The sequence below is a fragment of the Orbicella faveolata genome, unplaced genomic scaffold, assembly GCF_042242905.1.
Source record: "Orbicella faveolata isolate gen_17 unplaced genomic scaffold, um_ofav_v1 contig_27, whole genome shotgun sequence".
Classification (NCBI taxonomy): Eukaryota; Metazoa; Cnidaria; class Anthozoa; order Scleractinia; family Merulinidae; genus Orbicella; species Orbicella faveolata.
The window spans coordinates 1,855,389-1,871,960 of record NW_028301555.1 but is presented as its reverse complement, the minus strand read 5'-3'; the positions used below and the strand labels follow the sequence as shown (position 1 = coordinate 1,871,960).

Genomic DNA, 16,572 nt, shown 5'->3' with positions numbered 1-16,572 from the left:
GTTACAGACTCGTTTCATGTTTCTATTGGTTAGTTTCGGCAAATTTTGAGGCTAATTTTGAGTGGAAGTTTCTTTCGGAAGTTGAGGTCCGTGGCAAAGTGCATGTACAGTGCAGCCCAGTGCAAAGCAGTATAATGCAGAGTAGCGTAATGTGATTTTTTTTCTGGATGATGAAATGGTGCCCTCCACAACAATTTAAATAACAAATAACAAAAAGGAAACATCTGCTTCTAGCTATATTTCGACAAATACCAGCCACAGCTAAATTCGTGAAGAAAGCGTTTTATAAAAATAATGCCCCTGCGGTGTACTTGTTTGTTTTGCATAGGTTGGCTAAGAAATGTGCAAAGATTTATAACGCGTGCAGAACCATTGTTCGACTCATTAAATCCTTTGTTTTCCGACCTCTTCGCTTCGCACCGTTGTGGTTTGTATAAGGTCCATGCTGTTGTGGTCTATAAAAAGTCACGATGTCGACATATCATTGTTCCGTTTGCTTCTATATTTGCGATTTAAACCTCGAAGTCATTGAAAAATTCCAAGCAAACAAAACTGTGCGGCTTGTCGTTTTCCACACTGGAAAAGTCAGTACCATTCACCCATGGAAATTTCCGGAAATTCACACCGGAATTTTTAGTCGAATGGAAAGCTTCCATTGTCGCACCATTTGCCCCCGTTTCGAAACTGATTTCGGAATTTTTGGTTGAATGGAAAGCGCCACTGCTGTGTCCCGCAAGAAAGTAGTGATCTTACCATATAAATCCTTTATTGACCAACCTTGTTTGTTCAAGATGGCTGGATATTGGCCTCGTTCTTTTTCCTTCTCTTGGCCAATATCTAGCCATCTTGACCTCACGCTTAGTCAATAACCCGTATTAAGACGACCATGAAAATGACTTCCTATAAGCGAGTACTCAAATTGCACATCACATGTTTGTTATACGGAATCTATTTCCTCATGAAGAACGTAATATTTTAGTTTCTACACGAAAAATCAAACGTTTAATTTTAGGTGTGTTGCTAGGGTAACCCTCCCTCCTTGTAACCAGGCTCTTAAAGTAATGGAGGATCTCCTTCAATCAATTACGGAAAACAAAGAAAGAAAAGAAAGTTATGCTTTTGAGCAACGACTGACTGACGGAACAGCGAAGGTGGTCAGGCCTGCTTAAAAGAAAATTGACCAAGCGAAAAAAATAAATCGAGAATAATGGTGGTGAGCATTTTTGCAAACGGACCATGTTAACAATGCACATACAGAAAACTAGTAAACAAACAAGTTACAGACTCGTTTCATGTTTCTATTGGTTAGTTTCGGCAAATTTTGAGGCTAATTTTGAGTGGAATTTTCTTTTTCAAGTTTAAGTCCGTGGCAAACTGCATGTACAGTGCACTCAAGTGCAAAGTAGCATAATGCAGAGTAGCGTAATGTGAATTGCTTTTCTGGATGATTAAACGGTGTCCTCCACAACCATTTAAATAACAAATAACAAAAGGAAAGATCTGCCTCTAGCTACATATTGAACAACAAACAAATTAATAAGAAAGTTCTGCTTTCTTATGTTGCTATTTGGTTATATAAGGTGCTTTCAAGAGTACGTTCGTGTTATTCAGATTAGTAGGGCGGAAAGAAGACAGCAACCGGGTAACATTCAGTTTTGGAGACGGTATGTTTCTCAGTTATAGTGATGACTTGAATAACAGGACGACGAAACGCACAATCAGTGAATCACTTTCAACTTACAATTTCAGTGTTGAAGCCGAATAATAACTATTTACTCCATTGAAGAGTGCGTCAATTCATCACTAAAAGCCAATCGTCCACTTGTAGTAGTGCTCTAGAGCTTGTTGTTCTATTGAGGTGTAAGAAAACAATACTTGCATCTCTGTCAAAACTGTTGTTTGGTCTTTATTTGACAGACTGCCATGGCTCACAGTCCTGCCCTGCACATTGCACTGTGCCTGTTGGTTTTTAATTCGTTGTGCCATCAGACATTTGCCGCCTCATTTAAGGAGTGTACTTGGAAGAAAGAGGACGGCAAGGATAAAGGCGTCATAGCGGTGAGCCATTTTCCCGTCATCGCATTTGAACAAAAGAACATTTTAACACTCGATTTTCATGTTAGAAAAAACATTCTCTGCAGTTTAAACAGACCTAGTCATTCTCTTGCCTTTTGCACTTTTGCACTCATTGATTGAAAAGACAGTCTGGTACGGTGCCTCTTAGATGAAATATAAATGAATTATTTTAAATTCTAGTATCTTTTAAGGATTTTGGTATGTGGTGAGCATTCCCATTAACTTTATGAAGAAGTTTGTTTTCCCACAAAAATACACTCTTGCTGTTCAGATCATTTTTAAAAGAAGCAGTGCGTTTCTTTATACTACTACGGTGTATAAATATAGTTCTAACACTTAAATTTAAGTGACACTATGGAATTGAGTGTAATATCGTTGTATCAATGTGTGAAAAGCCTAAGTTTAAAAGTTTCATGTATCGATCAAATAGAGACATCAACATTCTCCCGGGTATATCCTGGGAATTTGACAAGAGGATGTACGGGGGGAGAAGTGTGACATCAGAGGTGGCTGGGAGGGGGAGGGGGAATTGACACCATATGGAAAGGGTGGGAAGGGGAATTTGAACAAATTGTCTCGAAACCATATTGAGGCGAGAAGACAGAAAGGGACAATCCAGTTCTTTTGTAAACGTTGTCGCTGAAGATAACAGCCTTCCAAAGGTCTATGCTGTGTTTTAATCACTTTTATCTTTCATTTATATAGAAAAACAGATCTTAGAACACAGTGGAAATTCACAGTGGATGCCTAGACCTCATTTTTGCCATTATGTCCCGGGTGTAGGGGCATTTGACCGTCTGAGATGGTATTGAGGTGGGAAATTTGCTCGCCACGTTTTGCCCAGGGAATGGAAATTTGAACCACCAAAACTTTAAAAGTTCAAATGCTCGGGGGGGGTTGCCGGGGTTTGCTCGGAGGTTTCCTTAGAGAAAGTTGAAGTTTTGGATTGACAAAGCGCATTAACTTCCTGACCGTATCATAAAATTATCTCGATCAACAGACATGTGAATTCCACAAGTGTCACAGTAACACTCTCCTACATGTCTACTACTCTGGGAATATCAGGATCTCCGGATGCAGCCAATGCTGCAATCGTTGGTATTTTACGTTCAACGATGCCGAATGCAGCTCCCCCAGTGCTATTGATGCTGCGTTGTACCAGGCTCACGCTGGAGACCTCAACAAACACGAGCATGGCCATATTGAAGGCTACTGCGGCGGCATTCTTGCAGGAAATGTCGCGGTGAAAATTAACGTCGGTGAATGTGTGGGCACTGGCCAGGCGCTGGGAAATGCTTATACAGGCTTTGGTTCCACTTCAAGAATCTTTATTGAAGAGGTTTCACCATCTGACCAGTAAGACGTGCTCTCACGGAACCTTAAACGAGCTGTGTTTTAGATAATAGTTCAGCAGCGAAAAAAAGAAGTAAAAAAGAAACAGCTCAGGAAAGCCATGCTGTCAAAGGAAGCGAATAGATTAAGAGGTTTATCACTCTCTGTTCTTCTTAGTGCAATAAAGGCAAAAGGGAAAAGTAATAATTGTCATTGATGATCTTATTCTGTTTCCAGGTCGCAGATGTGTCCCGACTTTTCTGAGAGTGAAACACTAATCGCGGAAATTTGATAAAGGCTAATCGCAGTATCCCAGTTATTAATAATTTTTGGGGTACACCACTTTGTTTCCGAGCCCCCTACTGACTAAACGAGCACACGAGCCAAGTGGCCCATCAGGCCGGCGCTAAACCCGGTTTCTGTAGCATGAAGCGACTAGGAGTATTTCTACTTTTTCTCCGCTCAATGGGGTGCTAGTTCATCGCAGGGTAACCCACTACCATTGAATTCGCTAGCCTTCAAACAGGCGCCCGACGAGCCCGCCCCTATCGCTTCGCTCTCCGAATTCTTCGGTTTCGTCCCCGTCCGCTCGCTTTCCTCGCTGAATTTTTTTCCGTCTTCGCCGTGAGCCTTTTTGCAGGCTATAAATTCGCCGGTTCCCATTTTTACGCCCGCGTCGAGAGAGGCACTGTGACAGTGAAGTGTCTTGCCTAAGAACACAACATAATGTCTCCGGTCAGGGCTCGAACCGAGTCCACTCGATCCGGAGTCGCGCGTATTCACCATGAGACCATCACGCCTTCCAATCCTTAACTAAAAGCAGTTCTTATGTTTTTAAGATTAACACAGTACTCTAACACGTTTTACAAAATGTGTCATTTTATATTAGATTTCAGCAATATAATTAAGAAATATGGGACAATGAAATATGTTCAATTTATAAACTTGTGATCGTAAACCGCGACATGGTATTGTAGTTCTTTTACTCGAAGCTATGTAAACACATAGTCTGCACGTTTCATTCCATTTCGTTGGTTTCACCTTACAAAAATTTAAAGAAATAGCATCGGCGCAGGCGTCATGCCCTGAAGCAAACATGAAAGAAAATTCAGGAGAACTGGAATTCTCCAAAACTTTCCCTGTTTCTGCATTGCGCAAGGCAAACATATGCGCCACTTTCTGTTCCCTTGAAATGACGCGTCCTGCCTCCCAGGCGTACAAACGTTACACCTTTTAAAACTGAGCATTGTTCATACTCAGTTTTTGTCGTCAAATTTTCTCTTGATGTCACACGATATGAAAATTTTACATGCTCTAACCTAGCATGAAGCTCCGTCAATTTGCCTTCATGGATAATTAATTACACTAAAACAACTTTGGAGCTGCATGGAACTGAAAAATGAATTATCAATATGCTTAAAAACGCTTTTGTCTGGACCCTCGGAGATGACATGTTTGTATTGATGACGGCTTTCCAATCTCTTCAGTGGATGGAATTTTCACCACAGCTTGAAAAACACGTCAAAAATGCTAATAGAGTTCATTATTAAACTCACAGTACGTGAAATTCAGAGGAATCGGGAACTAATTCTTCTAAAATGGTTAGATATTTGAGATGTACTTTAAGAGTCTTGTAGTACCAGCCTGCGAAATGACTACTAAAAGGACAAGATCAGTGCAGTTACGTATTATCTCAACTTAATTGTTGTTCTACATTACAAAGATCTCTGGACTTTTCTTTAAAAAAAAGAGAAACCTAGTTATCGCTGAGTAATATAATTGAGATAATTTTCTTTTGATCGCCTTATCAGTTATACCAATCAAGTCTATCTTTAGACCGAGCAAGTTTGCTCGCTACACATGGCTTCATATTGGGCGTATTCGTCCACCCATCTTTCTCGTTCATTGTTATTCACAAACATGCAAGAGCAGAACATGGAGAACGGATTTTGCCGTCGTCTGCTTTTTGCCACCGGCCTCGTAACGCGACAAAACCTGCAAATTTTGTTCTATAAACGAGCTTCCGTTACCCTTGAGCCAGACGGTTTTTTTTTCTTCTTTCTGCTTCATGTATACTAAAGCGAAAATGCCGGCAATGACAGCAACCCACTGGTTAAAGGTTTTTCTCGCTAGACGCGTCGAGGATCACCATTGACTGAGAAATGGAAGAGAAAAAACGTCTGGAATCAGGATAATATTCCGCTTAAGTTTATGAAACTACCGAACTAATGGGCATTGTTAAAAGAAACAATGCTCTTGAACAATGAAATATAATCCTCCGTAAGAAAGAAAGATGGCGGGTGTATACCACAATACCATGCGAACTTCGCATAGTCCATAAAGTACTGGGATAGCCATATTTTTGCAGCATTTGTCCCTGTGCTAGCGACATTGTGCATTGTTTATGCAAGGTTTGCCGGTTTTTGAACTTTTCTGTACGTTTTTATGAGCGTTGCTTAAGTTTTTACGCGCTAAACATTTTGTGTAAATATACCAGTCGCCATCTCTTTACCTACGGAGGATTGAATCTCCCGTAACTGAAGAGCGTTGGACAAAAAAACATGCCTACTTTGGAGGAACCGTCTGTATGTGAAGGTTAAAACTTAAGTGTTTGTCTGAGCCTGGGAACTTGGCTTAATGCCCGTTCAAGGAAGGTGTCCGTAACCGAAAGCCAGTTGACGGTATAAATCAGTCTTAAGATACTACTCCTTTTGCAAGGTGTTAAGGAGTTTTCTTAGTTGTCAGTTTGGAGAGATCATTGAGTTTTATCTCCCATATTTGTTCTGGTATATCATCGCAGTGCTCCATGACTGGGTAGCCTTTGTTGGTCGCTGTTACGCAGTTGTTTGTAATCACATGAAGCAATTTCTTGTCCTGCAAAAAGTTCACATTAAAAATATGTAAGTGAAATATTCTTCTTACACTGATGAAAAATTACGAATATCAAACGCACACCTCTTTTAAAGCGGTTTTCACTTGAGTGTCGAAAGAAATTCGCACTTACTTTGGTTTTAAATTACAGCGCTACGCAATTGGCTAAAAAAACTCGCGCCACTTTGTCAACCAATCAGAAGTACAGTGGAAGCCCGTTAATACGACCACCTTCGGGCCATGGAAAATTGGTCGTATTAAAGGGGTTCTTTCAGTAAGAAAATGACTGACTGAGCTTTTGTTCAGGCCAGGATAAAGTGGCCGTAATAACGAGATGGCCGTATTAACGGGGTGGTCGTAAGGCGGGGTTCCACTGTAAGTCCAAAACCCATTCGCGAATCGTCGCAGTTTTCCCGCGCTTTGCGTCACCTACATGTATTTGCTTGGAGTTTTGAGTGGTTCACTGGATTCTCTGTGTCCTTTGTGACTGGCTAGAGTGCTTACTTTGGTTTTGCTATTGCGACACTCAATTGAAAAATGCCATTCTGATGACGTAACTATACACAAATCTGAGTTCTGGCTCTGATTGGTTGTTGCTAGATTTGAATTTTTGGCGCGCAAATAACAATTAGTCAGAGACGTCGGTGTAGATTTTTTCAGGCCCAGTCTCCGGCATCTCTCAACTGGGAAAGAATTCAGCGTGCCAAGAGAGGCGGGTTTGTATCAGAAGGTGGCACATCTCAAGGAAATCCCGCAGTGTCATGTTTGACCTTTGCAGAACTTAGCCGTATTAAATTTTGTAAGGCAACAAATCCAAGTTTTTTAATGATTAGTCGACTCCGCGGCGCCTTGTCGACAATCTTAATCCCTCTTAGAAAACGAGGGCGAGTTGCCTTGTTGTTTAACAAAACAAAATGCAACAGTCCGAAACAAAGGAGCAACGAGCCCGCATGGTGTTTTATCAGCGAATTAATCAAAACTATAACAAAATTCTCGAACGTGATTGGCTATCAGCAGCCCGATTTGAACATTAATCATACCAATTACAATTTCCTCAAATGTGATTGGTGCATAAACTGCTGTATTTTGCTCTAATTAATCTGCAAAGTTGTAATCGGACAATGTAATCGGACAGTTGGCTGTGATCGGACACCTGTAATCGGACAGTTACATGAGCCAATCATTTTAAGTCCTCTCCACTAATTTCATCAAACACAACATTGATTACAATCACTATAGTAACCTCTGACTGAGACTGACTTTGTAAAATTGTGGAGGTTTAGTCTCTGGTGACTGTTTTGAAAGAGACTTCACAGCCATTTTGCGAGCTGTCCTCCATATTTTATAATTATGATATTTAAAATGACAATAAAAAGCTCTTTATCAAATGAAACTTTTACTTTCGTGGGAAATTGTAATTGTTAATGATTAATTGGTAACAGGACATCGTGTCGTCCAATTCAGTCTGTACTCATACTCGTGAGTAACAAATCGGACTCCCGCTTCGCGGTCGTCCGATTTTGTTAATCACTCGTATGATCACAGACCGAATTGGACTCCACTCAGTTCTATTACCATCATTAATCGCCGTAAGGACTTTCCAAAGCTGTTTTTACGAACGTTTAGTGTTTAGGGTTTTTACGCTACCACAAACGACAAACGCTGGAGCTGCTTAGGCAGATGACTTATCTTTAGCTGACAGAAACCTGTATGCTAAATATCTAACTCTTATATTACGAACTCACAACGTGACCACTTGTCAGCTGGCTTGGTAGCTCAGTTGGTAACGCACTGTACCGTTATCGCAGAGGTCACGGGTTCGAATCCCGTTCAAACCTAAACTTTTTCTCAGGATTAATTTCACAGCTGCCTAAGTTGTGTAAATAACTGCGATGATCACTAATGTCTTTATATCTTTAACCGCAGTTCAAATATAAGATCTTTCATATATTCTCTTGCAATATAACCCTTAATTAATCCTATTCCCGCCCTACCTTGGTGTATTTGAATTCTTGATTTCCCTTCAGTTCGTGGCATCCATAAAACGTTATTTTTGCTCCGCTGTGACCTTGACTTACATCTAAACAAGCCTCGTCTTGTCGGAACTCGTCAAGAAACGTGTACTGAAAAGCCTGCCAATAAAGGAAATTACATGGATATCAGCTCGGGTAGCTGGCGAGATTTCACGCGCGAGTGCGTCGCTTCGGCAGCGGAGTCGCGGACGCTAGCGGACTGAGGCTGAGAGGAAAATTCCTACTACTCACCATTCTCCTCGCGACGAATCTCGGCGTTGTCGCTTTCGTTCGAGGCTCCGCCGCTGGAATTGACATCCAAATAATATGATCGAGATAATGAGGACATTGAAAAGTTTTCAAGTTTCTGAACCGGGTACCCATGAAGTAGGAGTTGTTTCGGTTTTGCACTTGCACATAAAATTACTTTAATTTTCGTAATCACTTCTTCGTTACAAATGAAAATTATCAGCTACCTTTGCGTACTTAGAGGACAAACCGGGAGAAATTAGGATTCAAAACCTTACAAAATAATTCATATAGGGCAATATCAATATCTTAATATTCTAAATTGGCTCCGTGCCTTAAGGGAACAAAATGAAACAACCTATTTCTTTATGCTTGAATCTCAATGTAATTTCTTTTGTTAAGTTTATCCCCTTTTAACCTCAGAGCCGAGTCAGAAGTTATTACATTTCTTCCCACTCTCTTTTTATAACAAGCCTTGCATAATTGTATGTATTGCTATTACATCACCTGGTTTCCCATCATGCCATGGCAGGTCACTAGTCCCAGCTCCCCTCCTGCCTTCCTTCCCATGGAATCCAAACAAAGATTTGTACTCGGATTTCGGATCTAGGATAAAGACGTTTGATCTTAAATTAGACGTAAAGGACAGCAGACTACTGAGAACTATTAGTGATAGTTGCTCTCTTCCATCTTTTAGAAGCACTGGTTGAATTCTCGGGGACCTAGAGAGTTGCATCCATACATGCATGCTTGCATGATACTCATATCAAGTAAATGGATCAATTAGGGGTCTGTAACAGAAACGCGTTTAAGACGCGTTTGAGTCCGGATTTAAGTGTGAGACTCAGAACAACACAAGAGACGGGGTGAAGACGCCGCCCTAACCGCCTGTCAAGAAAAAAGACGACGTTGAAATGTCATTCAGTTAAGGCTGTATGGATATAACTCAAGACTGCAATGAGAGTGGGGATTAGAGAGAGGAAAAAAGAATGATCAATTCGCAGCAAAAACAGTGAAGTGACCAAGCTAATACTTTTTACCAGCAATGTAGCTAATTAAATTTGTCACTGAACACAACTTAACAGAGGTTTATTGTACTCTCATACCGGTCCATTGGCCCTAAGGGGTTCATATATTGATCTGACAGTATCATTAGCCACGTTCTCCATGTACCACTTGAAACTCTTGCACTTGAGTCTCTTACGAAGAGCAATTCGATCACTGATATCACCAGGGTCTACATTTCGGAGTTCTGGCTTCTTGTCGTACAGCCATTCTTTGTATTCATCCATCCAGACTTCTGCTACCCGACGGAAGTTTATAAGAGTGGCGTCAGCCTTGGGGTATGAATATGGCACGTGATGTCGATAGACATGTCCGACCCGGGAACACGGGATGTTCTCCAGTTGACCGCCACACTGCCAGAGCTGGGAAACAAAAGAAAAAAATCCACTGATAATTGAAATCTGCTTGGTTTTGCTCATTTACTCACAAAGTCAATGAGTTCAGACTTAACATGGTTCTAATTTTAAACTCTGTCCATGAAATTCTCAGAGAAGCCACTGAAATGGAAGCTATTGGCCGTTACTTTGATGTGGTACTGCTTATTACACTGCACAAGGCAGTTCTTCTTGAAGTCTGGGTATGCAACCCTAGTGTGTGACCATTCAAATGAAAGCTATTGAACAGTACTTTCATGTGGTACTGTCTATTACGCTGTACAAGGTGATTCTAACTTTAACTCTGTAGATGAAACCCTAGTGTGTGACCATTCAAATGAGAGCTATTGAGCAGTACTTTCATGTGGTACTGTTTATTACGCTGTACAAGGTGGTTCTAACTTTTAAGTCTGTGGATGAAACCCTAGTGTGTGACCATTCAAATGAAAGCTATTGCACCATTCTTTCATGTGGTACCGTTTATCATGCTGTACAAGGGCGATCATTAAGATGAAAGCTACACTGTATTGAGTGTTACAAAATTGTTCTGTTCATTATGCTGTGCAAGAAAGTTCCAACTTTTTAATGTCTATGACCATTCAGATGCGAGCTATAAACACACTCAACAGTAGTTTTATTTAGTTGGTTTTCACTAAATTTGGACATAACATAAATTTTTTTTTAATGTCCTGGAAATGATGAACATTCTAGCAAAACAATACAATGTAACAAGAACTTATTCTCAGAAATGTTACCTTGAAGGACAGTTCATATTGCTCTCCTCCCCATATGAACATCCCTGGATCATATTGCCCCAACTCATTAAAAAATTTGCGGTTGATAGCAAACAGTCCTCCTGCCATTACTGGTGACCTGCAAGAAAAATTCAATCACTGATCAGTTGCTTCAGCTGGTAAGGCAATGTTCTTACCTTTCTCTCTTCATATCTGCTGTCCTACAGTTAAACATTACAAGGCTGGAGGCTAAAGCTCTGGCCAAATGGACTCACAAGTAGACACAAGTTGAGAACTTGGCTCTACTTGGGACTCTTTTTGGCCAGGTCTTGCGTGCCCTTGCTTTGACTTGTGATGACTTGTGCTCACTTTGGTCAAGATCGAATTTGCATGCAAGTCGAAGAAAGTTTTTCACGGATTGAAAAGACAATGAAAGAGATGAATGAGGGATAGACAGATGAATGCCATCTGACCTACTGACTAAACTGCTAACAGACTGACTGACAGACGGTCTACATGTAACCGTCTTTATTTTGTGGTCAGCTCTGTGAGTGGGCAAGATAAACAGAATCCTGCACTGTGATTGGCTACCCTAACAGGCAAGATGGAGCTATCTTGCCCGTTTGGGACGCTGTGTCCTGCAAGAGAAATTTCCCTGAAGGCCTTATAATGAGTCCTTTATTGACCAAGCTTGTTTGGTCTAGATGGCTGGATACTGGCCTCATTCTTTTTTGTGAGTTTATGGACCTTGACTCCATATATCTACATGTAAAGGACAGACTAATAATGTGCAGCTGGCTGTCTGGTGGACAGACTACCACTGAAATGGGTATTACCTAAATACGCCATGGTTTACGATGTTCTCAGTTCCCAACATGTCTTACACATGTAGATGTTTCCAATGAAAAGTTAGATGCCAAAGTAACATTAACATTAAATGGGTAAAGATTAAGTTCTGTCTGACCTGACTTCCTGAGTAGGATCTTTCCTCTTTTTCATCTCCTCAGGACGGACTGGCCTCTCTTTATAATCAAATCTCCAATTAAAAGTTCCTCGGATATAGGGGTCCATGGGCTTGTATTCAAAAGTGTTATGATCAATGAAGTCTATTGTAGGACAAACTGCTGTTCGTCGATCAAGGGCTATCCTTTCCAACAACGGGGGTAGCCAGCCCTGGTTAGCCTCGCAGTGCGCATCAAGAAATAGAACAACCTCTCCAATAGCATTTATAGCACCAATTGTCCGTGCTTTTATCAGTCCCACTCTCTCGTTGGTTCTGACCATTTTTATTTTTCCTAATTTTTTTGTGTAATCTTCTAATTTCTTCTTGAGATGTTCTGCAAGTAAAATTCAAGCATATTCAGTGAATTCAGCAAAATAGAAGTTAAATTCTTAATAAAAATATAACGCTGAATTGGTCATGCTGCACACACAAGCTAACAAGCGTACTGTATTAACAATTGAGGTGGCCTAGTGGATTTTTGCCAGCCTTCTCATCCTATCAAAATTGTTGTTATCCATATTGTATATACCTCTTTTTTAAACGCAGTTAAATGCAATTTAACGGAGTTAACAACAAAGAGTGCCTGCGCTCCCATTGTGGTCAGTGGTGTTTTGATATGCACATGCACCAGGACTCCATGTGCTCCTGACTTAGACGTGTGTTGGCAACCTTCACAGTGATAGCATTTACAGTAAGCGTTGGTTTGCATGGGAGCACGTCTTCAAGCATTCCCCCTCCCTTCCCTCTCTCTTTCCACTGTTAATTCAGTGTGACGGGTGGCTATCTCGCCTTCTGCATGGGGGTTCATGGCTCGGTTTCCAGGATTTGCCAGCCATAGGAGCGGTCTCCAGCTAGGAGCTGGCTGCCAATAGTGGAAGCTCCTGGATGCCTTGGGCACCCAACCTCCATTTAGCGATGCAGTTGTTAATGTGGCAATTAAAAAGATGATGATAACAACAATGACGATGATGATAAAGTCATTTTCTGCCATCTATGTACAACAAGTACATCATATTATGCTTAATTGTCAATATCATCTCTAGATCCTGAAACAAGACATAAAATTACCCTTATCACTGTAATCGTCCACCATGACTATCTCTTGCAACATGTGTGGGGGTGATCTGTTTATAACGCTGTGAACTGTGCGTAATAAGGTGGACCACCCTTCATTGTGAAACACTATTACAACACTAGCCTTGGGGAGAGTTTGTGGGTATTTGCGCCTCTTGCATCTGAAAAAGACAGAAAGATAATTTACAGCTTTTAAAGACAAACTAAACCCTTTTAACTGACTGTACACAACAACTAACAGTAACTGTATTCACATGGAAATGTTGCACTGTCAACCATCTATTTTAGCTTTAGCACTTTAGTTCTCCTTAAGGAGTACCTCCTAGCCTTAGCATGAATATACCTTAGGAGGTAGTATGGCCTGGCAATTAGGGCACTGGCCCTAAATAACAAATCGAATGTGGTTTAGTGTGGTCTGTACTCTTATCGACAACGATATGTGCCATCACAGTGGACTCAGGAGGCACAGCCGAGTGAGTCCACAACAAATTTTGACCACTGTGATGACGTGTATCGTTGTCGATAAGAGTACAGACCACGCTAAACCACATTTCGATTTGTTTTTCACCACAATATGAACGTCAAAGAAAATGTTTTTTTCAGAGCCTGAACTGGAAAAGGTATCGCGTGATGCATTGACTCTTATCGACAACAGAAATTAGCCAATCAGATTGCAAGATTCATAGCAATTATGGTAAAAAAAATTAATTTAGTAGAATTCTACTAGACTAAGTACACTAATGCAAATGCTGTGATCTGATTGGCTGAGCTACTCGTATACTATCAGCCATTAGAGTACAGTGGCTGGAGGTCATCCACATAATGGCAAGGTTTTCTGGTTTCTCTAATGTTTTGCGGATGATTTAGAAATATTACGGGATAATGTAATTCTGAAGAACACTAAAGAAAGAAAGCTGACCGTTATGCGACTGTAAAACATCAAAACTTCTTAGTGAACCGATGAGCACATGTCCACTGCTGCAAGTTTCCAAAACCAATACAATCTGTGCGATTTTGCTAGAGCGTGAAGTTTAATACTACATTGAGAAATGATTGGAAATTGCTTTTTGAAGGAAATTTAGTTAGAATTCTACCAAAACAATTAGATTATTTACTCTTGATTTCTACCTCATAGAAATCTCAAGCTCAAAATCTAATTGTTATACAGAGGTCCACGGTCCTAAATTGACATGCCCTCCTCCTCCCTACAAGGAGCTACATGATCCAGGTACTATAGATGACGAATGCTTCACTGGTCCTGAATTCAACTCTTCTGATGATACTTTATTATCACCAACCTGCCAAACACCCAAAATCCCAACCTGCATGGCCAGAGAGGGTTCCTGTCTGTTTGCTGTCAGGCCGCTTACCCTTGACAAGCACGAACTACCGGAGGCAGATACCTCCCGCTGGTATAGCATTTTAAGCACTCAATGAGAGAGCTCTCAGTAGCTGACAAATCCAAACAACATACAAAAGGAACACCACTCAATTGGACTATGAAATCAGGACAGGTTGTAAAACAAGATCACCTCATGCAATTTAAGTGTACGTTTTAGATCCTGCGAGTGCAACCCACAATTCCATCATAAACAGGGTTTGTCCTTTACTTCCTGTTATCGGAAAGTGGATGCAGAAAATGTGCATAAAGGACAAGTTGAAGCAAGCATGCTGTACAACCATAGATTTGCCTGAAACATCTCACTTTAAATTCTATTCTATCTTAAGAATACAGTTCAACATCACTTCAGTGAAACCTGTATTAAGCGGACACTCTTGGGACCCTCACTAGTGTCTGCTTTATACAGGGTGTCCACTCTAAGCAGGTTCTAACACATTGTGCAATAATAGTTAATTATTAACCCTTTTGTAACTCAGTGTAACACAGTGTATGATCAAAGACTGCTCATAGCACAATGTCCAGTCAGTCAATGCATCAATCTGAAATAATCCACTTAGCTTTGAAACCATATCACTGAACAATGTTAAAGGAGTCTATGCTGAGCGTTTAGAAGTAGAAAGCCCTTGAAGTGTCCACTTGTTGCAGGTTTTGTGCAACAAAATGACTTAATATTACTGTCCTTGTCTGCTTAACAGAGGTGCTCACTGAATGCAGGTTTATTTACAGTAAATTTAAGAGGAAAATTTTGGGACTCAAGCTGGTGTCCACTTTATAGAGGGTGTCCGCTTTATGTAGGGTCCACCCAATACATGTTTCATTGTATCTTGAACTAAGCTATCTTGAATACCCACTTTCTCGAACTCAGTAATGTTCTTTGTTTCACTAAGAGCTCCAGAGAGAGATTCAACTGCACTTCCTTAAGAAATACAAATAGACTACAGCAATGCCAGCTAAATAATTTATGATTCATGACTATTTGATGGGATTATGCTGTGTGATATCTGATAGAAGCAAAACAATGACATCCATACCATAATAGACATAATAGTTAATTCCCAAAAGAAAATCATGTGACTCTTTCAGATCAAAAAATCAATAGATATGTCTGGCATGTGCAATTGAAAAAATGGAGCAATAAGGGAGATGTTAAAAATTTTAAAACTCTGAAAGTATCTTTTTTTCTTTATGACGGTACAAAATTCCATGTTTCTCATTAATATTTCAAAAGTTCCGACCTAAATATCAAACAATGAGATGATCCCAGAAGAAAACAAAATACTGAGAAAGTCCTTAATTTATACTTACGCTGAATGTCTGGTATCTTTGATGGAACGATCCAAAGAAATCTGATCGCTGACAAATTGATTGAAGCCATATTCTGAATAAGCTCTGCTTTTCTTTTGTTCGTTTTCTGGCTCCGTTACGACAGGCTCCCCGTTTGAACCTGGTCCGCCTGGAATGATTTTATCCTTCTCCGGCGTCCAAAACTCCTCAATGCTTATCATTTCGCCGAGTTTAGGGTGCGAGTCTGCCACGTGGATCGGATCCAGTTCGTATTTTGAACAGCCACTGAAACCGCAGTTTGCGAACAAATACACAACCGCACAGGTGACTAAAATTGCCAAACATTTGCAAGTTCTTTTCAACTTGAATCGCATGACCGAGGTGTAAAGCAAAGGTTTCCTTTCGGCCTAAGACAGTAAAATGCAACGACACAATAAGCTGCAGCTTTACCAATTAAAAAATTCAGATTTCTCCAGAAGAATTCGGTAAAATGGTTTGTCTGCTGTCTCTCAAATGCCGAATTCAGCAATCCATGGCATCTTTGAAGAATTAACTGCAGTTCATCAGTGAAATCCTTGTACATCCACAAGCGCTTATTGCAACTGTAGTTAGCAACTAACGTAGCCCAAGAGATCACTTGAAACCAAGGAAGTTACACCAGCTTGAATGCTTCAGGTCAACTCGCTATTTACACCGGTAGAAGGGCCTTTGTGCTTCCACCACAACAGAAACCGCAAATGCAAGAATGATAGGACGACCAATCGAGATTTGTTAAGCAATCCCACATCTAGGTTTTGAGCGTAATCAAATCAAGTTGACGACATAAATATTCACTACTTGAGAAAGACTCGATGAACTGCCGGGAAAATGAACTGCAATTGAATCACGCGAAATTCCTTGACCAAATAAATTTTCCTGATGCATTTGTTGGCATCTTCCAGCTCCGCTTTTCCTCTAAAGGTCCTCTGGTTGCTTATTTAAAAGTACTTTCGTAGAATTTCCAGAAAAATAGAGCAGCAAGGAAAAGAAATAACTAAAATATTTGAAACAGCTCGTACCTCCTCGCACCTATCCACGTACGTATATTTGGCCAGCA

The 16,572-nt window shown here is 40.5% G+C and overlaps 2 protein-coding genes across 2 annotated transcripts; one reads left to right on the top strand and one right to left on the bottom strand.

Annotated features, from left to right (window-relative positions):
* Positions 1-1,540: 1,540 nt before the first annotated feature.
* On the top strand, positions 1,541-3,615 carry LOC149107091 (collagen triple helix repeat-containing protein 1-like). Its single transcript, XM_089296827.1, has 3 exons — positions 1,541-1,664; positions 1,918-2,058; positions 3,077-3,615. Exons 2-3 carry the CDS (start codon positions 1,924-1,926, stop codon positions 3,434-3,436), a joined length of 495 nt encoding a protein of 164 aa, XP_089152953.1. The 5' UTR covers positions 1,541-1,664; positions 1,918-1,923; the 3' UTR covers positions 3,437-3,615.
* A 652-nt stretch (positions 3,616-4,267) lies between these two features.
* LOC110045925 (polypeptide N-acetylgalactosaminyltransferase 10-like) lies at positions 4,268-16,572 on the bottom strand. The gene is made up of 8 exons (XM_020751585.2): positions 15,498-16,572; positions 12,785-12,951; positions 11,678-12,050; positions 10,735-10,852; positions 9,647-9,967; positions 9,048-9,146; positions 8,274-8,411; positions 4,268-6,282 (listed from the first exon to the last, which is right to left on the bottom strand). The coding sequence occupies exons 1-8, from the start codon at positions 15,848-15,850 to the stop codon at positions 6,130-6,132; spliced, it is 1,722 nt and encodes a 573-aa protein (XP_020607244.2). The 5' UTR covers positions 15,851-16,572; the 3' UTR covers positions 4,268-6,129.